The sequence below is a fragment of the Stegostoma tigrinum genome, chromosome 10 (assembly GCF_030684315.1).
Source record: "Stegostoma tigrinum isolate sSteTig4 chromosome 10, sSteTig4.hap1, whole genome shotgun sequence".
NCBI classification, from domain to species: Eukaryota; Metazoa; Chordata; class Chondrichthyes; order Orectolobiformes; family Stegostomatidae; genus Stegostoma; species Stegostoma tigrinum.
The window spans coordinates 64,873,006-64,898,182 of record NC_081363.1 but is presented as its reverse complement, the minus strand read 5'-3'; the positions used below and the strand labels follow the sequence as shown (position 1 = coordinate 64,898,182).

The 25,177-nt window shown below is 38.9% G+C and overlaps 1 protein-coding gene across 4 annotated transcripts in view; it reads left to right on the top strand.

The window, feature by feature from the left end:
* The window catches only part of dph6 (diphthamine biosynthesis 6), a 295,616-nt gene that overhangs the window by 89,223 nt on the left and 181,216 nt on the right, over positions 1 to 25,177 (top strand). For all 4 annotated transcript variants that reach the window (XM_048538300.2, XM_048538299.2, XM_048538301.1 and 1 more), the window contains exons 4-5: positions 1,281 to 1,354; positions 7,405 to 7,523. In XM_048538300.2, coding sequence (XP_048394257.1) covers positions 1,281 to 1,354; positions 7,405 to 7,523 — 193 coding nt within the window. The remainder of the gene's footprint in view (positions 1 to 1,280; positions 1,355 to 7,404; positions 7,524 to 25,177) is intronic.

Sequence of the window (25,177 nt, the reverse complement as noted above, 5' to 3'; positions counted from 1 at the left end):
ACTATCCTCACAATTGATGGTGAATCTACTTTTAGCGTCACACACAGATTTGAAATTGAGCCTTAAGCCTTGGTCACTAATGTATATCAGGAAAAACATGGGTCCCAAAGTGATCCCTTGGAAACTCCATTTCAGATCTTCCTCCGGCCCAAAAAGCATCGATTAACGACCAGCCAATTCCATATTCATCTTGCTAATGCCCCATTCATTCCATGAGCTCTAATTTTGCTCACATGTCTTTTGTGTGACACTATCAGACACGTTCTGGAAGTCCAATACACCATATTGAAAAATATTACTCACATAACCCTCACTATTACCACTTTAAAAAACTCCAGTGAATTAAATATGATTTTCTCTTATAAAAAATCTATGCTGGCTTTCATTACATATTTGTACTTGTCCATCTGCTAATTAATTTTGTCCAGAATCATTGTTTCCCAAACTTTGCCCAGCACAAAGTTGAACTTGTAATTCAGTTTTGGGTGGGGTTGAATGAGAAATTGCTTGACACTGTAATGTTCCTTATTCCAATTGCAACAGCCCTGCCCGTGTTTTCAACCTTTTGTTGACTTGGCAACAGCTTGGAATGGTTTTAATTTTGATTGATCTTCCTTGAAGAGTATGAGTTTCATGGCTACAGGCTCTGACCAAAGAAATAATACCATGTGTTCAGAATGAGGATTTCCCTTTTAAGGCTGCACAATGGTGCATATTTTAACATTTTAAAATGATTTCCCATTTTTAATCCTTTTCTTTGGGAGTATTTGAAACACCCCTGAAGCTTAAGGAAAACTGTTAGCACTATTGACCATTGCAGTTTGAACCCTCTGGTTTCCTTGTGTAAGATTTAAATTAATTTCATAAGATGCTTCGGAACTTGCAAGTACTAGTTATAATTTTGCTTGAAAATAAAATTTTTGAAACGTAATTTAAACTTGTAATAAATAATGCAGATAATTAACTTATTAGAAAATATCTTTTGGTAGTCATGAGTAAACAGTTAGCTGGCTGGACAGTTGTCTCAAAATTACTTTTGGAGCAGACCTGAAAGATGGAAGCAATATATTCTGAGTAAGAATATTTTATATACATACGCACAGTGCTCTGGCCCTGGAGACATAGTCAAAACAGAAGTAGAAGTGCTTGAGATCATTGGGCAGTTTTAAATTGCCGTTGAATTATTTCTTCAACTGGAGTCATTTTGGACTGGATGACAGGAAGATATTTTATAAGCAAAACCCACCATCGGCGATTTTCCTTTCCTTTTTGTTTTACAGGAAAAAGAAGGAGTGGAAGGAGTCTCAGTTGGTGCCATTCTTTCGGACTATCAGCGGGTCAGAGTGGAAAATGTGTAAGCCCATTGTAAATTTGTTAAATTAATGCACTGTTAAACCATATTTAATTCACTGGGTGAATTGGATTGAACTTATTCACTCCTGTATTTACAAAACAAAGTCTGACCTGCACATTGAGAAAGAACAACATATTCCCTTTAGGGATTTGGTTATTGAAGCAACTATTGGAATAAAATCATGAAAGCAGCAGCAAGCCACTTATAATTTAAAAAAAATAAAATTGATCCACAACATTTTCAAAACACTTTCATAGTTACACTCAAAATGACATAGACATTACAAAAGCCAAATTCTTTGAGAAATCTGAAACAAAATGAGAAGACGGAAGAAATGGCAGAACTTAAACATTTAGTGGTAGGGTTCTGGGGAATGTTGCCGAGCAAAGAGACCTGGGGGAGGCAACACAGGCTCACAGTTCCTTGAAAGCACTGTCAGAGGTGGGGGTTAGGGTAGTGGAGAAGGTATTTGGTACACTTGCCTTTATCGGGTGCATTGAGTCTCGGAATTGGGAGGTCATCTTGAGCTGTACAGGACATTGGTTAAACCAGGTTTGGAAAACTCTATTAATTCTAGTCTCCCTGCAATAGGATAGATGTTGTTAAACTTGAAAGGATGACGAAAAGATTTTCAAGGATGTTGCCAGGACTGAGCAATAGGTAGAGGCTGATTAGGCTGGGGCTATTTTCTCTCAAGAGTGGGAGCCTGAAGGGGTTACCTTATAAAAGTTTATAAAATCATGAGGGGCGTGGATAGGATGAATTGCGAAAGCCTCTTTCCCATCATATAAGAGTCCAGTGTTTAAAGCATATGTTTATGTTTAAAGTGAGAGGGGAAAGATTTAAAAGAGACCTAAGGGGCAACTTTTTGATGCAGAGGGTGGTACATGCATGGAATGAGCTATCAGAGGAAGAGGTAGTACAACTATGACATTTAAAAGGCATCTGGATGTGTACATGAATAGGAAGAGGTTAGAGGGATATTCGCCAAATGCTGGCAAAAGGGACTTGATTAATTTAGGTGATCTGGTTGGCATGAATGGGTTGTGCCAAAGGGTCTGTTTCCATGATGTACAGTTCAATGACTCTATGACTAAATACTCAGCAGGTCTGGCAACAACTGTGTATGATACAACCTCAAGCAGTAATTCTGTTCTTCTTACCACACTCTGTGATTAAAAAATTGTGTCAAAAACTTGAATGTGAAATTTACAAAATGCTGATGCGGCCAGCGGTTATAAGTAGGAATAAGATAATTTGTCTCTGTGTGATTTACTCCCACAGTCGTGGACAGCTCTGAAATCTTCGTATTTCTTCAGGACATTTGTGTCTATTTTTCAGTTGAGATCAAGATGCTGAAAAGGACTCTCACTTTGTGATGATCAAAAATTCAAAACCTGTATAGAAGCAGTGGGAAAATGTGTAAAAAGGTGCCTGTAAATTGAACATTCCACTGTCAAGTGCATTGCCATTCTTTTGTGTACACTGGGTTGGAGGCTTGCCATATTTTATTGCACAATGAAACATATTATTCTTGTCAACCTGCTGTTGCTTTTTGCTTCCATTTCAAAGAAAGCCCACTATAATCTAACCTTCTGAGGAAGGATCTTCAGACCTGAAATATTAACTGTGATTCTTCTTAACAGATACCGCCAGACCTGCTGAGCTTTTCCAGCAATTTCTGTTTTTGTTTCTGACTTACAGCATCAGTACTTCTTTCGGTTTCCATTATAATCTATGTTCTGTCGAGTGCAGAAATCACAAAGCATTCTGGACCTGCTTTCAGATTGTCCAACGGCCATTAGTATTGTCACCACCCAGTGCCCTGACCCTCCTGTTGTTCATCTTGAACATTGCTACCTCTTCTTAAAATCTGTGAAGATTCCTGTTCAATTGCTCTTCTTGTTTATGCTGCATTTAAATTTAGCAAATCATTGACTCCCTGTCGAGAGAGAGAATGTAGTTCATTGCTGGTCGCAAAGGTATATTCTTTCTATTTATTTGTGGAATGTGAGTGTTGCGGCTGGCCAGCATTTATTTCTTATTCCTAGTTGCCCTTGAGAAGGTGGGTTGACCAACAGTGTCATTAGGGAGGGAATTTTAGGATTTTGACCCAGAGACAGTGAAGGGACTGCAATATATTTCCATGTCAGGATGGTGAGTAGCTTGGAAGGGAACTTGAAGGTGGTGGTGTTCCCATGTATCTGCTGCCCGTATTATTCTCGATGCAAGTGGTTGTGGCTTTGGAAGATGCTGTCTGAAGAATTTTGGTGCATTTCTGCATGCATATTGTAGACTTTACACACTGCTGCGACTGAGCTTATAACTATACTTATTTACAATATCAGTGCTTGCCTATGTTGCAGTCTTTTACATGGATGGATTTCTAGGACATGTTATTAAATATTCTGCACATATCATGATTTACTTGTTGTTCAATTGCCTTATGTACCCCTGCACTTCCCCAAAAAAACTAACAAGAAATTATACGTGGGACAGGGTGAATCCAACTACTGTTCAATTCTATGGCCTCTGATTGTGTGCCAATTTTATATCAAAACATGGAAGCAGTGATATACAGACAATAATATTTGACTAATGGGAATTGTTTTTTGCAGTATATTGGCTTCCTACAGTAGCATGCCTGTTGTAACTATTGTTTGTTAATTTATTTTGTGCAAACTTGTTGCTCCTTATTTATTGATGTCCTTTTGTGTCAGAACAGCTTTTTATGCATGATTTTATTTGTTTGTAATTCAGATTTGTCAGTGTCTTACTTTGCTATCTCATTGTAATCATAGAATGATTGCAACATAAGATGCCATTTGGCCCATCAAATTGATGTTGGCTGCTTACAAGAGCTTGTTAGCTAGAGCCATTGTCCTGCCAAATATGTGATTTATATCTTACCGTTGCTGTTTAGGTTTGTGTAAGTTTTTTTTTCCTTCCTTCCACACAGATCCTCCTACTATTCCCACACCTGCATCATCCTTTTCAAGTCCTTCACCACGAAATATGCCGTTGCATTACTCCATTGCAGAGCATGAGATCTTGTATTACCTAGATAGTAAAATAAGATTTTCTGCTTTGGCATTGAGTGATTGAAGTTTGGGAGAGTAATAAAACACAATGTGGGCAACAAAGACTTCAACATTTATTCCACTTAAATGACTTGTTTGTTGCTTGAGGATTGTTGAAAGTCCTGTTGAAGTATTGCTTTATGGATGAGAAATGTTTTCCTTCTTTTACTGACAACTTTAAAATTGCACATTTCAGTGATTTCTTTGAATTTCCTTTCCATTTCAGGATTTTGCAATTTCTTGTCTTTCGGCCCGTTTATATTGAATATTTCTAAGTTGCACTAAGTTAAAATCATACTGTGCTGAAAAAGTGTATAAGTCCAAAATACTCTGTTTTAGTTTTGTATTTCATTTGGGGTTATGCACACACGATCTCTCCACTGGCCAGACCTCTTTGAAATACATGCAAACTTTTGATTTTTATGTATTTGTGTTGTTAAGAAACTGATTGTGAATTAATGTCCTTTTTTTAACCACATATTTAGTTTAAGAAAGAGAGAGAAGATTTCAGGATAAGAGTGACCCTTACATTGATTTGATTCATGAGAATAAATTCCTTATGCTTGAGAGTGGAGGAAAGGAATTACTGTAAAAAAATTGGTCTGACAGAGTGTGTTGAGTAACTGTGATGGAAGAGAGATTGGTATTTTGAGTGGTTCTTTAAATCCTTCAAATGCGGATGCTGTGAAGCATTATAAAATGAGGCATTAACTCCATGTAAATTCAATGTCCACATGTTGTGATAAACTTAATTTTAACATGTAACATTTATTTTCTCTCTGAATAAACCACAGATTTGGTATAGGAGTAACTCATTTGGTTCCATTCATTGGGTAGGAAGGGTTTTCGTTTATATATTCATTAGAATTTGAATAGTAAACTGAACAAATAAATGAGTGGATATAAAAAATCTGCAAAGAGATATAGGTGGATGAAGTGAATGAGCACAAAAATTTGGCAGATGGACTATAAAATTGTAAGGTGTGAATTAATCTACCTTGGTGGAAAGAATAGAAAAGTAGAACTCTATCCAAATGTGTGAGTGGCAGCCCAGAGAATGCTCACTAGGTTACTTCTTGGTATGAGTGTTTTGGGCTTATAAGGAAGAGTGATTAGCTAGGGCCTGTACTAACTGGAACTTAGAAGAATGATTGTGGATCTTATTGAAAGAGAGAGAGAGAGATAATATGATTTTGAGGGGGCTTCATAGGGAAACGCTGAAAGAAGGTTTCCCTTCATGGGGGGGATCTACTACAGGGTGTGCACAGTTTAAGAGTAAGGGACTTCCCATTTAGTACAGAATGTAATTTATCTTTGTCAGTTACCAGAGTCACTGTTCCAATGTTTATTCTGTTACATGTTGCAAAACTAGAAATATTTAGCAAGTACTTAATATTGCTTAGCTCTGTATCAGAAATATGAATCAAGTGGATGTAGTGTCAAATGCTTTTCAAATAACAGAGAAAAATACAAATCAACATTTTAAAATAAAACTGTGAAACGATCTACCATAGATTAACACATTTGAGCATTCAACAGTTTGGAGAGATAAAGGAAAGACATAATATTGGAAAATTACTTATGAGCTGTATCCTTCTTGCCGAGTCTGACTTACACTTACCTCCAGATTCATAGCAGTGTGGTTGACTTTCAAATGTTCTCACAAGCCACTCAGATATACCAAACTGCGTAGTAACTGTGGGTGTCATTACACCACATGGGTTGCAGTGGTCCAAAACAGCAGTTTGCGACCACCTTACGAAAGGCAGCCAGGGATAGGCAATAATGCTGGTCTAGCCAGCAACGTTGACATGCCATAAATCAATAAATTAAAGAAATAATATTTCCGTGTTTAAATCAGAGGGACGAAATATCTAAATGGAACTCAAAAAGGATAAAATGCATTACTTAGGTGGGTTACGTCTCCTCCTTTCGAAAGAATCTAGGGAAGAGATACAGCTATGCATGTTTAAAAATTGCTTAGATAAATATGCAGTTCCAGAGATAGCTAATGTTATGCCCATATTCAAGAGGGGAAACAGAACGTGTTCAGTGATGCACAGGCCAATTAACTTGACACTGATTGCAGGAAAAATAATGGAATTTCTGCTAGAGAATAAAATAGAAAAGCTTGAGAGGGTACAAGAAAAAAATTACAAAGATAATGAGATAGCTGCAACGTTATACCTATTGAAAAAGTATCAACACCCTGGATCTCTTTTCTCTTAATGGTTGAGGGGTGACAAAGATCTTTTAAGTTGTGGGTAGTTTTAATAGAATGGGCATAGAGAACATGTTGTGACTTATGAAAGAGAGTAAATTTAAAAATTATCAATACAGGTGATTACCAAGAAATGCAGTTGGGAATTCAAAGAAACTTCTTTACTGAAGAAGTGAATGTAGTATAGGTGTATTTCAGGGGAAAATTAGATGTAGAGACTTGAGAGAGACTTAAGTGAGGAATGTTGAGCTCCTGGGCCAAATAACCTCTTTCTGTATATTTCATGTCAAATTTCAGTGTGGCACTGTAACCAGTCAACAAGAATTGCACAAGTGAGAACCAGGGTGACTCTAATTCCAGCTTTTCTTCTTTTGAAGAGAGCTACCCATATTTGGTTATGTTCTCAAAATTGTAAATTTTGGGAGGGAGACTAGCTCTTGACATTCTGTAGCATTTCTTAAGGCAGTTGTATCCATTTCAGTTGTACAAACACTTCACATTTGTTTGTAAATTTTTCTACATGCTCAGAACCTAATTAATTAATTATAATGTTGAAATGAATGCTTTGTGAATTCATTTTTGTTAAATCATAGCCTTGTGTGTTTTTATGATTTTAGTTCCAGGATACAGTTCACAACCTGAACTACTCCTGTGCTGTGAAAGTAATCAGGGTTAAAAAATTTAGCTGAAATCATATCAGGAGTTTTGAAATATATCCAGTTTAAATACTTTTTTTTTCCCTTTCACAGGTGCAGACGGCTTAATCTTCAGCCTTTGGCTTACCTCTGGCGTCAAAACCAGGAAGATCTGCTGAGAGAAATGATATTGTCTAATGTTCAAGCCATGATAATCAAAGTCGCAGCTTTTGGTAGGTATTCAGGCTGCATGGGAGCAGTCTATTAACACAACATAATCCCAGTTCTTTGTATAACCACAACCTGCAAATGAGCAGCTGTCAAATATCAGAGGAAAAGTTCAAATCATCAATCATTTTTTTATAAAACTGTAAGGAGATCTGCCAGAGGCAAACACATTTGAGCACAAAACAATTTGGAGAGATAAGGAAAAAAGCAGGATGTTGGAAAATGACTGCCAGAGGTAGGTAATTACTTTTAAATGCCTTTAATCAAACCTGTCAATATCCCATGTTATTAGACAGTTTAAGAAGCAGAAGGAGAAGAATTTTATTAGTCTGCATTCCTTTAAAAATAGTAAACAGAAAGTAACTTGAAATCGATATGTCTGCTGCACAGATTAATGAGTCTTTAAAAAAAAATGTGATCATGTTGTATTTAATAAACCACATTGCGTTTTTTTTATGTTCGTTCGTATTTGTTGAGAAGACTGCTGTTTTATACATTGAAGTGAATAGCTTGTCGGCTGTTTCATTTCGTAATTTGCTGTCAGGATTTTTTTTATATTTGCTTCAGGTCGAAGATTAATGTTGTTAAGAGACATTTCCACAAAACCCAGTTTCTTTTAAAAATTTATCCTTATTCTCGAAATTCTTAGCATTGTTTCTTTCCTTAAAGTTGAGCTTATAATAATTTGCTAGGTTTGCCGGTAACTCCACAACTGCAGTGAAAACCTACAACAAGCAATGTATGGTATTGTTTGGCACACATACTTAAATGAATATTACTCTTTAGCTTATATTGTTTGTTAATAGAGTGTTGTCACAGCAGAAAAGAAAGTTTTGCTCTTGTGTTTGTTTCTGTCACAAAACTCATATTATTGCTAATTCACCTTAAATTAATGACCATTTTGAATGAAGAAAACATTGCACTACTGTAGTTAGCAATTGTTGATCTGTGTCATGTGATACAGTCTAGACGCATTTAAAGAGAATGACCCTCTGCAACTCTGATTCCTCACTTATGCGGGAGTTATCATAGAGACAGAACAGGCCTTTCAAGGTCTTGAGCTTGATCTTCTTCACAACTTACAAGCAATGGCTCATCACTGTTTTATTTCTTAAGTCCTGTGGCTTTAATTCACTTTCATAACATTAAAAAGAAATGTTATTACACAGGAATTACCTGTAACTTAATTGTTCACATACAAGCTGAGAATGCCTCTTTGAGTGCCAAATTTTTAACAGCAATTGTATACTACCCTTCATAGATATTCCATACTAAGCTCATTAAGTTTTCAGGAGGAATCAGGAATGTACCAAGAGGTGGTCACACAACTTTTCCATATGAGGTAGGTAGCTGGCCAACATAATTTATGAATTGAACTTTTACTTTTACATTTGTTCAGACCTGAAAGTGCTTTATTTCCATACAAAGGTACAACAACTTCCCTGACTTTAATCCATCGTACTGATCTTGCATCTGAAATACGGACTACTGGGTAATGAAGCAAAAATTCAATGGTTGATTTACTAATCAATGAATACTTATGTACTTCTTTAGTGACTCACAAATAAATTTTCCTTATTCAATTTTTAAAAATTTTGTCAGCATTTGTATGACTGGCTCATATGCAATGCAGAGAGTTAGCACTGGCATTCTGCCAGTTCTAGCCTTGTATTCTAAGTCCACTTTGCTGTGTATAGTCAAATCTGTTATTGTTCTTTTTCCCTATCTGCTTAGTCCTTGTTTCGGTAGATGAAAGTAAGTTCTGGCCATAGTTAATTTTGAGTGTTACTCTGAGTCCTGCCTCTTAAAGACACACTACTTCATCACACTAACCTGAGTTGCCACCAGTTCATCTCTCTCCTTAAGATTACTTTGATAGTGTGCAGAGTTCCACTGTGGAAATGGTTGAGTTATTATAAAACAGAACTTCTCATATCAAGTTTGAATCATAAAGGAAGTGAGATTAAAAAGGGTTACAAGATAGAACTTCATTTTATGGCCATAATTGCAATTCAGACAGTTGCAGAAATCTGTGATTGACTACTCAAGCTGTCAGTCAACTGCTTTTCATGTTATCTAGACTTCAAAATTATTTAACTGATAATAAAATGATATACATATATATAATATAGTGGTGATAATGGGAACTGCAGATGCTGGAGAATCCAAGATAACAAAGTGTGGAGCTGGATGAACACAGCAGGCCAAGCAGCATCTCAGGAGCACAAAAGCTGACGTTTCGGGACTAGAACTCCCAACCTACGTCCGTGACACCACCCACGCCCTCCACCTCCTCCAGAACTTCCAATTCCCTGGCCCCCAACACCTCATTTTCACCATGGACGTCCAGTCCAGAAACACCTGTATTCCTCATGCAGATGGCCTCAAGGCCCTCTGCTTCTTCCTGTCCCGCAGGCCCGACCAGTCCCCCTCCACTGACACCCTCATCCCCCTAGCTGAACTCGTCCTCACCCTCAACCAGTAAGCTCTGATGAAGGGTCTAGGCCCGAAACGTCAGCTTTTGTGCTCCTGAGATGCTGCTTGGCCTGCTGTGTTCATCCAGCTCCACACTTTGTTATCTATAATATAGTGGAGTGTTGATTATAACCAGCACTGCAAATGCTCTGAACATGACGAAACTAATATTGGAGCAGTTTTTTTTAGCAGTCTCCTTTATTTGTTGTGGTGCAAAGTTTCATTTTGAAGTAACCATTTCCAAAGCAGAAATGTAATCAGTATAAAGTAAGCTGACAGAAATGACATTGGTGGTGACCTGAATCATCCCCTTGGCTAAACAAACCTGTTGTCTATGACTAGCTCATATTGTAAAAAGCCAGACCGAGTTGGTCACAGACAAAGATTCCTTTGTTGAATAGACACTTCGAGCTCAAATAGTTCCACATAGTAATTAAATAGAAAATTACTGCTGGTTTTTTGGCTTTAGGCAGTGTTAGATATTATCTGATTTGGGTTCTCACCTGTCTGGAGCAGCAGTAATTGTGCAGAAGCAAACTTGGATCCTTTGAGCTCAACTGTAATTACGCAATGGCAGAGTAATTTGATTTTCTTCAAGCAGATTTGGCACCTGAAGATATTTGTTTAATGTGTCAGATTGTGGAGGACTGAAGTTTGTTCGTTTAAAGTTGGAAAATATAGATGTCAAATATGCTAAATGTTGCAAATATATTTCAGATTGTCGTAGTGATCTGTTAATTTCTCCATGCTTTGCAGTCTTTTAATTTAAAATGAAAATGGCACAATATTGCTGATGAGATAGTTAGAGAATCTGTAATGGTGAGTGTAGATGGGGAGGTAGGGAGGAGATAGGTCAATCCAGGGAGGACGGACAGGTCAAGGGGGCGGGATGAGGTTAGTAGGTAGGAGATGGGGTGGGGCTTGAGGTGAGAGGAAGGGACACATGGTAGGAAGGATGGGTTAGGGAGGCCGGTATAAGCTGGGCTGGTTTTGCGATGTGGTTGGGAGGGGAGATTTTGAAGCTTGTGAAGTCCACATTGATACCATTGGGCTTCAGGGTTCCCAAGCAGAATATGAGTTGCTATTCCTGCAGCCTTCAGGTGGCATCTTTGTTGCGGAGATTTTGAAGCTTGTGAAGTCCACATTGTTACCATTGGGCAGAGATTTTGAAGCTTGTGAAGTCCACATTGGGAGATTTTGAAGCTTCGGAAGTCCACATTGGGAGATTTCAGAAGCTTCAAAATCTCCCCTCCCGCTATCGCATCACAAAACCAGCCGAGCTCGTGCCTGCCTCCCTAACCTGTCCTTCCTCCCACCTATCCCCTCCTCCTACCTCAAGCCCCACCCCCATCTCCTACCTACTAACCTCATCCTGCTCCCTTGACCTGTCCGTCCTCCTTGGACTGACCTATCTCCTCCCTACCTCCCCACCTACACTCACTTTTACTGGCTCCATCCCCGCCTCTTTGACCTGTCTATCTCCTCTCCACCTATCTTCTCCTGAGTCTATCTGCTATCCGCCTCCCACTCTCTCCCTATTTATTTTAGAACTTCCTCCCCTCCCCTCTTTCTGAAGAAGGGTCTAGACCCGAAACGTCAGCATTCCTGCTCCTCTTATGCTGCTAGGCCTGCTGTGTTCATCCAGCTCTACACCTTGTTATTACATTCCCTACAGTGTGGAAACAGGCCATTTGGCCCAACAAGTCTACACCGCCCATTGAAGCATCCCACCCAGACCCATTCACCTATAATCCACACACCCCTGAACACTACGGGCAATTTAGCATGGCCAATCCACCTAGCCTGCACATCTTTGGACTGTGGGAGGAAACCGGAGCACCCGGAGAAAACCCACACAGACACGGGGAGAATGTGCAAACTCCACACAGTCGCCCAAGGCTGGAATCGAACCCGGGTGCCTGGAGCTGTGAGGCTGCAGTGCTAACCACTGAGCCACCATGCCACCCGTCATATCTCATAATATAGCTGATCTCTGAATCTGACAAAACTGCTATCCTTCATTAGACCCTCTCTGATGAAGGGTCCAGACCCGAAACATCAGCTTTTGTGCTCCTAAGATGCTGCTTGGCCTGCTGTGTTCATCCAGCTTCATACTTTGTTATCTTGGATTCTCCAGCATCTGCAGTTCACATTATCTCTAAAGCTGCTATCTTTGTCCTGTTTCTGAGTGCAAGTGTGAAAACACAATGTTGTGTTATTTGACTTTGGCTCAGAATGTTAGTGTACAGTTGCCCACAAAGAAGAAATATTGATTTAATTTAAGTTAAACTTCTTTCAGTTTAAGTTTAGAATATGCTATTAGCAGTAATTCTTGGTGGAGGTGCCTGTGGCACTGATCGTGAGGTGCACTTGTGGACCTGTTTGCCAAGCTGGTAAGTTTGTTTGCAAATGTTTCATCATGATAGGAAGTAGCATTGTCAGTGCGCCTCCAGTGAAGTGTTGGTGTTTTGTCCTGCTTGCTATGTGTGTGTCTCGGTTTGCTGGGGTGGGTGACATCATTTTCGGATCTGTTTCGTAGTGGTTGATATATTGATCCAGCTCTACATGTTTGTTTATGGAGTTTCAGTTTGAGTGCCATGTCTCCAGGAATTCTCATGCGTGTCTATGCTTGGCAAGTCCTAGGATGGCTACATTGTCCGAGTCGAATTGGTGTCCCACTTTGTCCATTTGTGTTGAAATGAGTGATACTTGGTCATGTCTCTTTGTAGCTAGTTGGCAATCATGAATCCTGATGGCTAGTTTCCTTTCAGTTTGCCCTGTGTAATATTTTTGGCAGTCTTTGCATGGTATCTTATTTACAAATCTGGATTCCACCTCAACAAACCATGACACATGAATAGCTAGCAGGGCAGACCGCCACTATTCACCGGAGATGCACTGATGATGTTACTCAGTATGGTGATGAAATGTTTGTGAAGAAACTTGTCAGCTTGGTAAGCAAGTCAACAACCGCATCACCAACCCGAGCTGCAAATCTTCTCAAAGACCTTGAACTGATTGTGAGGTGGTATCCCTATTGGCCCAATTAACTTAGGCCCTACATGTTTACACTCATGAGGCAAAATGGACATTTTGTTGGCTTACTTGAGCTAAATTTTCAGAAAGATATTCAAATTTAAGACTATTGGGATTTTTTTTATTGGAATATATGAATATTTTACAGGACATTATATACATTTTAATGTCATTTAGAATTGATGGAATAATGGTTACAAATGTAGGTTTTACATAGGTTTTGATAGCAATTGGCACAACACAATAATTTTATATAATAAGCAAAAAGACAAAGGTTGGGAAGCTCATTGCCAATTTAAGTGATTTCTGTTCAAAGAAATTCATTTTTTTGTGGTGTGAGTGAGACAAGTAAGCCTGTGCAATTCAAAACAACATAATTTGAATGGGAACATGCTGTTTCTTTACTCAATAATGAGTAATTCAGCAAACATATTCAATTTTCGAAATTCCCCTCAGACAGCCATAAGGTTAATTGTTGACTGCTGGTATAACCATTGATGAAACTAAAGATAACAGATGCTGAAATGGCCCTAATAATATTATGAGAGAAGGTGATTTTGAAAACTAATGGCCTTTAAACAGAGAAGTAGAACGTAATGGCAGTTTTGCCATGTGAACTCTTTTTGTTTGGGATTTTCATTAAAGGTACTTTCTAATTAACCTGACAAGAAATGTACTTTCACACTGCTGCAACAGGTGAGTCTTCAACCAAGCCTCCTGTCTCAGAGATAGGGACAAAGCCACAGTGCCAGAAAAACCTTGATTTTCGTTTTTTTTAAATTGAACCTATTTTGCCTAATCAACCTGTTTTTACACATCTCTGGAGCAGGAGGAACTTGAAACCAGACCTATCGGTTCAGGGGTGGGGTCACTACACCTTCACCACAAGAGGGCTTTTAATTTTAATTTAAGCTAATATGATTAAATTAAAATCACCCTGTTGAACGTTCAATGAACAAAAAATCAAATAAATTTTTGTTTCAGAGATAATGGGAACTGCAGATGCTGGAGAATTCCAAGATAATAAAATGTGAGGCTGGATGAACACAGCAGGCCAAGCAGCATCTCAGGAGCACAAAAGCTGACGTTTCGGGCCTAGACCCTTCATCAGAGAGGGGGATGGGGAGAGGGAACTGGAATAAATAGGGAGAGAGGGGGAGGCGGACCGAAGATGGAGAGTAAAGAAGATAGGTGGAGAGAGTATAGGTGGGGAGGTAGGGAGGGGATAGGTCAGTCCAGGGAAGACGGACAGGTCAAGGAGGTGGGATGAGGTTAGTAGGTAGCTGGGGGTGCGGCTTGAGGTGGGAGGAAGGGATGGGTGAGAGGAAGAACCGGTTAGGGAGGCAGAGACAGGTTGGACTGGTTTTGGGATGCAGTGGGTGGGGGGGAAGAGCTGGGCTGGTTGTGTGGTGCAGTGGGGGGAGGGGACGAACTGGGCTGGTTTAGGGATGCAGTGGGGGAAGGGGAGATTTTGAAACTGGTGAAGTCCACATTGATACCATATGGCTGCAGGGTTCCCAGGCAGAATATGAGTTGCTGTTCCTGCAACCTTCGGGTGGCATCATTGTGGCACTGCAGGAGGGCCATGATGGACATGTCATCTAGAGAATGGGAGGGGGAGTGGAAATGGTTTGCGACTGGGAGGTGCAGTTGTTTGTTGCGAACTGAGCGGAGGTGTTCACTTGTGCTGAATACCTGTGCTTGTGATCTTTGAAAAGGTTGTCAAATAAGCAGGCTCTTCTGAGTTCTCTATTTTGTAATGCTTATCTGGATAACCAGCCCTTGATTAGAAGTGAAACATTTATTGTTTCTTTTTCCCAGCTGGTCATGATGTATACACAATTATGCATTTGGCCATCTGAGAGAGGTTTTCTGGAAAAGATTCCAATCTTTGAAGCATTCATTTCTTTGGATTACCTTACCAAAATCATTCCTCAGTTTGAAACAGTTTGTAAATGACCACTTGTCAGGCTCCAAGTTTATTTCTGTGATAATTCTGTTCAGTATGGTCTGAATTTTGCCACCCCTTTGGGAAAGAACTGAGAGTTGGGAAGGTTGGTGAAATGCTGAGGGAACGTGTTGTTTGGCCTGTCCTGTTGACTTCCGGCCTGGCGTTTCCAGACCACATTTACATTACAGCGAGGCCACACTGTCTCGCAGTGGGCCCCTCATCATCCTGGTGCAGCTCTAGCAAAAGTTTGTGGAAAGTATCTGTGATTCGGTGCTGAACATAATAGAGATAGCAGCTACTTAATTGGACTCCCATTGAAATGGTTTCTTCTCCCACCTTCTATCCCGGTCATCAATGTAAAATTCAGCCATCTGTGTCTGTTCTTTTACCCCCACTTACCTCTATTTATTCCTTTTGCTTTCACTATATGTGTTTCACTTCCTTCCCCTCAACACCAGTCTCTCTCTCTCTCTCTCACACACACATGCACACTCTCTGTCTCTTTCTTTCCCTTTATCTATCTTTGTCTCTATCGCTCTCTGTCTCTGTCTTCCTCTCTTTAACTTGTTCTGAGCTGTGGCACTGCAGCTAGTTCAGGAAGTAAGTCCCCAGACTTATGGCACTCAGATGTTATAGACCAGCCCCAGACAGAAAAGAAACCCATGGTCTCAGCCATTGACAATGATGTAAGTATACAAACAGTCACAGGAACACCAGGCAGGTTTGTTAGAGGGAGTCAGAAAGACAGAAAGTCTGTAATGTTATCAAGAACATGGTGGTCCCAACATACATACATCTTGCTGTCTCTATATAATAGAGCCAGGTCTCATACGCCCTTTGTCCTTCAGATTTGCACACAGACCTAGACTTCATCACTCTAGCCATTGGTGCTCAGCATCAGTATGGTGAGAGATGGATGAGGGACCCTGACCTTAGTCCCGGTGCCCCTTCCTCCCAAGGAGGTGGTGCCAGGAGGCATCCTTTGGAAAGAAGAGCCACACATACAGGATGCCTAGTCACTTTCTCTCAGGGCACTCCAGAGATGACCTGTACCTCCACTCAGCAATAGTTTAATGTATTGTGTGCAGTTGTAGGTGCAATGATGTAGCAAAGATGTGAATGCATTGGAGAGAGTGCAGAAGTGATTTACAAGAATGATTCTGGGAATGAGAAACTTCAGGTATGAGGATACATTGATGGGACTGTTCTCCTTAGAGAGAAGTGGAGGAGATGGGATTGAGGTTTTCAAAATTATGAGTGGGCTGGATAGAGTAGACAGTGAGAAGTTGTTCTGGCTTATAAAAGAGAAAAGACTGAAAGGACATAGATTTAAAGTGATGTGCAAATGAAGCAAAAGCGACGTAAGAAAGATTTTTTTTCATGCAGCGAGTGTCTAGAAATGTGCTGAAGGCAATTGAAATTGAGGCTATTGAAGGGGCATTGTATGATTATTGGGATAGCAATGGTGAGCAGGGATATGGTATATGATGTCAATTCAGTGCAAGCTTCCAAAATCTGGCATCTTTGGCCACATATAATTTGAACATTGGTCGAGTGGAAGCCTTTTCTTTTGACATAGCCTGTGGTTGGTGGCAGGATACTGTCAAAGCAATATCGTTGCAGTCTATAGCACTCTGCAGCTGGGAGAATCCAGTGATGGTGGAGAATTCCATTGCCCAGGCTGCCTAACTCCCTCATCATTGCAGAAGGATCTGAGCACCTGTGATTGGACAATGTCATACAGGTCCCCAGTTGCTGCATAAAACAACCAAGGGCACAAAAATTCACAGCAAATGTAACCTTGATGGATATCAGAATGGAATAGGCACCAAGTCATTCTGACCTTAAGTCTTGCCCCAGCAGTGGACACAGTCCGTGATCATAGCCTGAGAAACCCTTAGTCTGTGCCTGCACAGTGATCCTGGGAGCTGTAGAAAATGACAGCGAGACCCTTGAATGTGGCGTTGCATGAATCTCCTCCACCTCCTTGGTGGATCTTCACCTTTTGCTCCTCACTGCATCAGCCACTGAGGTTGTTATTCTTGCTGATGACTTTATAATTGCTCTCTTCTTCTACATTGTCTTTGATTCAAATCAATGCCACAAGGACTCCAGCAACAGTAATGTCCACATGTCAGATGTGTCAGCATGAGGAAAGTTCTGAGCCCTCAGATCAATTACATTATGACCTTATTTTGTGCCCTGACACAGTGTAGCACAGAGGCTTCATAAGGAGACCAGTGTCATGTCTCAGTAAGAGGCTCTGAGCTTTGACAGATCTTCATCTTGTCTAAATGTACGTTGCACACCCGAAGTCTTCACCCTACAATGGAGAACAGAATTTTGCAAGTAAGCCACCATGATAACCTCCCCAAATTGAAATTCTGTTGTACTAAGCGATCAGACTTGAGTTTCTAAGAATTACCAGGAAGCTATATTCCTGGAATAAAACTCCAACATCTGTGCTTTGATAGCAAGCCCTTCTTTGTGGATGAAAATTTGAATATTTAGAAATAAATGCTTAGATGTATTGAGTCATGTCTGATAAGAGAATATAGCAGCAGTTTATGAAAGAAGTCTATTTAAACACGAATCCTGAATAAGTTTAACTGAAATGTTTAACATTGTTTATTACAGATGAATTTATTGATTAACATGTAACATTTGTTAAGTCACCACTGAATTTACTTTCTCCATGTATTTAAAAAAGTGATTGTGTGTCATGGTTTATTGATACAGACCTAGAAAGCAAATAGATTTTTATGGAACTTGCAAAGAAAAATTGAAAAAAGGCTGCAAAGCATTGAAGGGTAAAAAAGAAGCAAAGGAAATAGAGATAATTGAGAGAATCGGATAACAGAGTGAGCTAAGAGCTTCATAGGATTCCTGCACTTGGGTTAACATGTTCCCAGCAAGCAATAAAATAGTGAATTTTAGTAATTTGCTTAGCAATTCTGCATGTGTCTCCAATTAAGAAGTGAAGGCAGATGCAAAAGAAAGTAAGATGCTTTGAACCGTATTGATTTTTTAAAAAATCGCAGTGGCCACTGTTCGTATAGTGTGTAGTAGTATGTGAGCATGCTTCTTTTACATTTTCCCATTATTTGTTGTTTTCTCTACTCCAATACACTCTGCGCAATCATTTGCCATTGATCAGTCATTAAAGTCTACTAAGAAAAATCAGTGTCTTATGCACTGTGTATTTTAACGAATATTATGGAAAAATTGCAAGCTAATTTTGGTGGTGCTCCCCTTCTTCTAGACCCGTTTTGAATTCAACAATTAAGATCTAACTCTTTAATTCTTATTTCGTTACCACTTTTTAAGAAAATACTTATTTTACAACCAAAATGTACAGGTTGACTGACTATTGTATAATAATGTATTCTGTGCCATTGTTCTACCTATTTAAAGCATAAAAGAGGTAACTGAGATCAGTTGAAGACTGTACTTCATTGAAATAATTACCTCAGTTTGTTACAAATTAATTTTGGTTTGTTGTAGTTATTAAGTAGAAAATATGTCTTTTAAGTCTTTGATGTAATTAGATAGTTGTTAGTGCTCAGGTCAATCATTTAATTATCACATGAATTCCCTAATTAAATATTAATTGCTGACTTTTGCTGGTTTAGTGACATTGATGTCTAGCTCCGTAACCCTAATTATTTTGACTGTACATCATCAAACATTGCAAGCTTTTGGGCTGCTCATAAATTCTTTTGCTTCGAGGGAATAAGGCTAAAGGGAGGAGAGTCATTACTTAAATTACCTCTAAAATAAGCTAATTTAATAACAACTGAATCCATTCTGTCAGAAAATATGCCTTAAATCAGGTGATGTTATAGTTTCTTCAGAATAATACATCTTTTTATTAAGTTTTCAGACATGACAGAATTAAGAAACTTGTGCCTCCCTTGCCATACTTTGTTACCTCGAGACTGTACTATTCCAATGCTTTCCTGACCAACCTCCCATTTCCCATTAAACTTGAACTAACCTGTAACCTTAAATGTCCCCTACATCTTAACTTGCATTAAATCCTGTTCTTGCCTCATCCTTACATTCACTGGGAAGTAACATCCTGTTCATTGTGTTTACATCAGCTCCCAGTCTGGCATTGCTTCAGTGTTCAAGTTGTTCTTGTTTTCATATCTCTTAATGATCTTGCCTATCCCTATATTTGTCATGTCCTTCAGCTGTACAAGATCACTATTCTTTTCCAGTTTTGGTCCATGTCTATCCCCATTTTTTAGTCATTGCAGCATATGTGCCTGTGCTTTGAACTGCCTGGATCTTATGCTGTGCAATTCTCTTCTTAAATCTGTCAGCCTCCCTACTTCTCTTTTCTTCTTCTGAGGCAGTCCCTCAGGATTGAGGATGACTGGCTTCCACACCAGGTTGACGAGTTCTGAGATGGCTGATAAATCGAACCTGCAGAGTCTGTGATGACAAAGTGTGGAGCTGGACGAACACAGCAGGCCAAGCAGCGTCCCAGGAGCACAAAAGCTGACGTTTTGGGCCTAGAGGGTCGATGCTCGAAACATCGGCTTTTGTGCTCCTCGGATGCTGCTTGGCCTGCTGTGCTCACCCAGCTCCACACTTTATCTCGGATTCTCCAGCATCTGCAGTTCCCATTATCTCTGCAGAGTCTGCTCCTTGTGCAGTAAGTGGCAGCATGTCAGTTAGCTGAGTTTTTGGCGAATTTCTAATGTTTCAACTTCATCTCTTTCTGTTAATGACAGAATCTGTTGATTAATTCAGTGCTTTCCCTTATGAGTCTTTTCTATTTTAGTTGGTCACAACTGAGGGGCCTCCAAGCTTACTGGGAACATGTTAACCCAAGTATAGGAATCCTATGAAGTTCATAACTCACTCTGTTATCTGATTCCCTCGATTATTTCTATTTCTTTTGCTTCTCCTTTTTCCTCTTTAATTCTTTGCAGCAAAATTCTGGGGACATCTCTATAACATTTCTGTTACCTTTTAATGCATCCCATAAAATCTATCTCTTTCATCATGTTTTGATCATCTGCCCTAAAGACTCCTTATGTAACCTTATGTCAGATTTTGCTTGATAGTGTCCTTGCGTAGCACTTTGGGATGCTTTTTTCCTGCTAGAAATGTGTTATAAATAAAAGTTGTTATTATCTTTCTGAAGATAATAAATAAAATACCCTTATTGTTCCATTTGAGGGAGGGATTTACTCATGCATTTGACAAGTTGGAATAGGGAATGCTTATATTGGGGAAATACATATACTTAGTTTGTCTTCCTTTCTTCCTTTCTGAGTGTGAATCACAAGCCATTTCTCCTGAACACACAATGGCAGGCACTCTTGCTAGTGGTTCACATATTCCTGTGTAGTCGACTATTTAGCAGCTGATATTTTCCTTCCTGTCCCTTTCCTTTCCAATAATGTTTGAAGACTGTGTGGAAGTGAAATGCAGTTAGTTATTATCAGTCTTGAATACAACCTATATGCTGTAACTTTTCAGTGGATGAAAACAGTGGAGCCACTTCGTAAGACTGGTTGAACTATATTGCATTTAATGCATCACAATCATACAAATTCCAGCAATGAGGTATCATGCAAGGGCTCATGGACGAAACCCCCCATGAAACTCAGGAAAATTGACATGTAGTCATTTTCTGGTATAATTCAGCCCATTAACTCCATTTCTCTCCACAGATCCTCCCTGATCTACTGAGTATTTCCAGTGAGTGCAATATTTTGCTTTTGTAAGTGTAATACACCCTCTTGATTTGCTTCCCTTCTTTTATTTCTATATTTGGATTGATTTTTTTCCCTTTTGTCAGTAATGCATTTGCCATTTGCCTTGCTTTAATTTTAATTTCTTCTCAAATCCAAAGTTTTGCTGCACTACCTCTACTTGTGGGAAATAGCTGCTTTGGGCCCTAATAATTTATAGTTGGAAATATGCTTTTTGCCCTGTCATAATTGTCAGTTTTTATTAATGGTTTAGCTGGGTAAATTTCCTCCTTTTGATGTGTTGAAGTTAGCCTTTTTTTGAATCAGTCAACTACAGTTATGTTTGACTGTTCTCTTTCTTTTCAAGTTTAAATGAAACCTCACTATGATATGGACATAGTTTTCAAGATGTTCTCTGACATAGAATGCATTAACTTATTTCCTAGAACTGAATCAAACATTGTATCTGTCTTTTTTGGACTAAATATCTGCCTGCCCTTTCCATTTAAATTACTGTTCCTTGATCTAATTTTAGATAACTAAAGTTATTCATTATCCTAACTCTATTGTTGCTCCATTTTTTTCTTCAAGCTACCTATCTACGATCGCTTTCACAATTTCTTTTTACATTGTTCGGAAATCTATATTGTACACTCCTGAGAGTAACAGTACCATTCTTATTTCTTATCTCTAACCAAAAACATTCAACTTTTGCCCTATCCTCTATATTGCCCACATGTTTTTATGTTGTAGTGGAATCTTTGACTGCTGTCTCTCCTCCATTTTTTCCCTCCTCTATGTCTCCATTAATGTAATATATCATCTGTCCTCCATAGCAATTTTTTCTTCCAGTGATCCAATATCATTCATAGTGCTCTGTGTGTATTAACATACATATAACGCAAGCCTTTGTCTGTTTTGCAATCTTACTCATTTTACACTGACCTTCTGATTTTTTTTTCATTGTCTTTTCTGTCTTCTGGGTCAGTTTTACTCTTCCTGTATCTTCATCTCATTTTTTTCTTTGTTCTGCCATAATAAAGTTTAATTTGTAATACTAGCTATTTCCCCAGCACTGGCTTTGGTCATGGTGCTCTTCAGTAGAAGCATATCCACCATGTACAGATCACATCTTTCTTAGAACTGATTGACCTGTGTGTGAAGCATGTTTGAAACATTTCTGAGAGACATGACAAGGAAATGTATACATGCAAGGCCTTATTTTAAGACCACTTCTGGAACTTTAATTAGGGATTGTTAAACCCAGGAATGTGTATGTACAAGAAGGGGATAAATTGATAGTATTTTCATGCCCTTTGTTCAGTACATAGCTTTCTCACACGTGGTAGCAAAAGGCTGCTTGTTGGTCTTTGCAAACAGTTATAGTGGCTGCTCCAAAGTACTTTGATAAATTGCACTTAGAAACTTGTTTACATGGTAGGTGAAATAACAAAACTGAGTTTGTGCTCAAAATTTGTAATGCAGGATTAACAGTGAAACAAAAAGTACTTTGGAGCTCTGAGATTCCTTTCAACTGAGTATTTACTTTAGCCTTTTGATAATTTTTTGAAATCCCTTTGTTTCCTTTTCATCATGCACACACTATAGAATATGTAAAATACTTTTATTTAGCTATAGTTGTGTTCTCTTACCCATTTCACTTTGAGAGCTACGAAAGACTTTGACTCTGATCAAGGCAGATTGATGATATACATGCATTTCTCTCCAAAATAGTGACTGTAATGTCTACTTGTTTAAGTTCATGATCAAACAGACTTCTGAAATATTTAAATCCCCCTCTCCCTTCTGAAAAATAAGTTTCAGTTACACAACTAAAGTTTAATAGAGCAAGTTTGTAATCAGATTGTTTATAAAAACAGGTAAAATTGCATTTTTAATCCATCAGCCTTAAGATACATAAGACAGTATGGCTGTGAACCTACTAGCTTTTAATGTCTTACGTGGAATATGTATTTTGCGCTATTCTCAATCTAATATTTCATTACTTTGTTGTCAGCCTTTTTTTCCTGAGTGTTTTAGCAGTTTTTACTGTGTTGCTTAGTTGTAAAGAAGTAACTGTGACAAGCACATGGAAGGTTCTTTTTCAGTTCAATTTACTTGACTGCTGTATTTTATACAGTAACTCCAAAGAATTATGATCAATTGGAATGTGATTTAAAATTAATAAAATCATCTCACTGCATTGTTTTTCAGATGGGTAAAAAGGAAAGTTGACTTAGTTGACATGCACTTGTTCATTCAAGCAGTCATATGTGCTCTGCAAAGGTTTATCATCTATGGATATTTAATCCTGAGCAGTTCCTTTGCAGTTTTCATCAGTGTTAGTTTACCATTGCCTTTCTGTCGCAGGGACAGGGTGAGGAGCAGTCTACTTTAACCAACATGCAACCTTATTTAAATACATACACTTGCTTTGTGAACTTCCTGCAGATAGCGAGCAACATCAGAAGCTATAAGTGTTGTAGTTAAATTTTCTGTATTCTGACCTATGAGAGTACCAAGTTCAAGCAATAGATTTTGTGCAATAGATTTACAGCATTTAAAATTTTATACCTATGTGCACTGGCGATTTCATGTATATTTTAACTTCTGCAGTGTAAGCATTTATTTCTCTGACACACAGTTAGATATACTCAAAAGAGTCCATAAAAATCAACTCCAACTGTGTTAAGACCTTTATAAGGTTAACTTATGAAAACAAAACACTTTCTAGGTATTGCATTGTAACATGTAATATCAATCCCTGTAAAATGAAATATTTTATTATAAATTTGATTCTTTTCTAACTTATTTTTCTAACTAATATACTGTTCGAACTAACATTTATTAACTTCTGAATCAAAGTTCTTACTCAATGGAAATAATGCTTAATGTGTACTGCTGTACTTACTGTATAGCTGTTGTTGTCAACAATTTATGTATAATAATTATAAAACCAAGAACTACATGTCTGGTGCAAAAAGAGAGAAAAGTCTCCTAAATATTTTGTTATAGGACAGTTGAGAGTTGATAGTTTGTGGAGCAGCTGCCGTTAGTATTTCAACTCTAACAATTTCGGAAAACGTAAATTTCTAAACTAGCACAGGGAAAGAAAGAATTGATAGGCTTAAGAGAGGAAACAGATTTGTGAGTTATGACGAACAATTTCTACCTTCTCCTAAACTCCAGTTTTTTTTTTAGTTAAATTAAGACTAAAGTAATTTGTTACAGCGAGTAAAGTGACTTATACTTTTGAGCTTGGAAATGGCAGAGCAGCTTGGCCAAGCAGAATGTCACACCTTTAGCTATTTCAGAGCTCAACCACTGGTAGAGTTACTGAGATGCAAATGTGAGGCTGAAAATAATGTAGGTAGTAAATTCAAAAGTGGTGGTTAAACTACAAATGAGGGACAAGCAGGCAGATAGGGAGTAGGTGACCACTCAGCAGTTTAAGAGGAACAGACTGGTAGTGCAGAATTCCTCAGAGATCCTGCTCACTAACTGTATATTGGTCAAAAAATTAGATCCTTGAGAGTATGCAGCAAGAGCTGAACCTGCTGCAGAATGGCGGCCCACCTGACAGAAAGGGAGGAAGGAGAGTGAAAGGGCCATACTGATAGGGGCAGCTGCAGGACATTCCTTTGGGAGTAGGATGAAACAGCCAAAGACATGGCTTACATTAGCACTATAATGTTGATAAGAAAGGGGATGTGGTCCTGCAATTGGATTTTGGGGAACTAGGTGGAAAATCAGCAAACACCACTTCAAATATTAATCTCCACATTACTCCCAGAGCCACATGGAAGTGAGTATGGAAATGCAAAGATAATACAAATGAATGTGTGGCTGAAGAGGTAGTGCAAGAGAGAGAGTTTTAGATTCTTTGCACACTGGGACTGGCTCTGGGGTGGATTGACCCTCTAAATGTGCTAAACATGCTAAATGTGTTGCATCTAAACAGAACCAGGCCTGAGTTCCTTGTGGGGCATTTTGCTAGTGTTGTTGAGAAGGTTTTGAATTAACTGGGCAGGGGTGTAGGACCAGAAGAGAATATTAGAAAGCCATACCAGCATGCATAAAGTGCTAGAGAGAAGCATGTAGCATTGAAATAGAGAACAGTGAGTTTGTAGTTGGAATCGTAGTAAGAGAGAAAGTATTAAAGTCTGAGATAATGCGGTGTGAAGCTGGATGAACACAGCAGGCCAAGCAGCATCAGAGGAGCAGGAAAGCTTGACGTTTCGGGTTGGGACCCTTCTTCCAGGCTTCACACCATGTTATCTCAGATTCTCCAGCATCAGCAGTTCCTACTATGTAAGTAGTAAAGTCTGCCAGGATTACATTGCTTGCTGTGATTGCACAAGCAAAGTTAATTAGATTGGGGAGTCATAGGTACAGATTGCCTTGTGGGATTATGATATTATTGCAATCACAAGATCTGGTTTCTGGAAAGGTACAGATCAGTGTTAAGTATTTCTGGTTGCAAGAC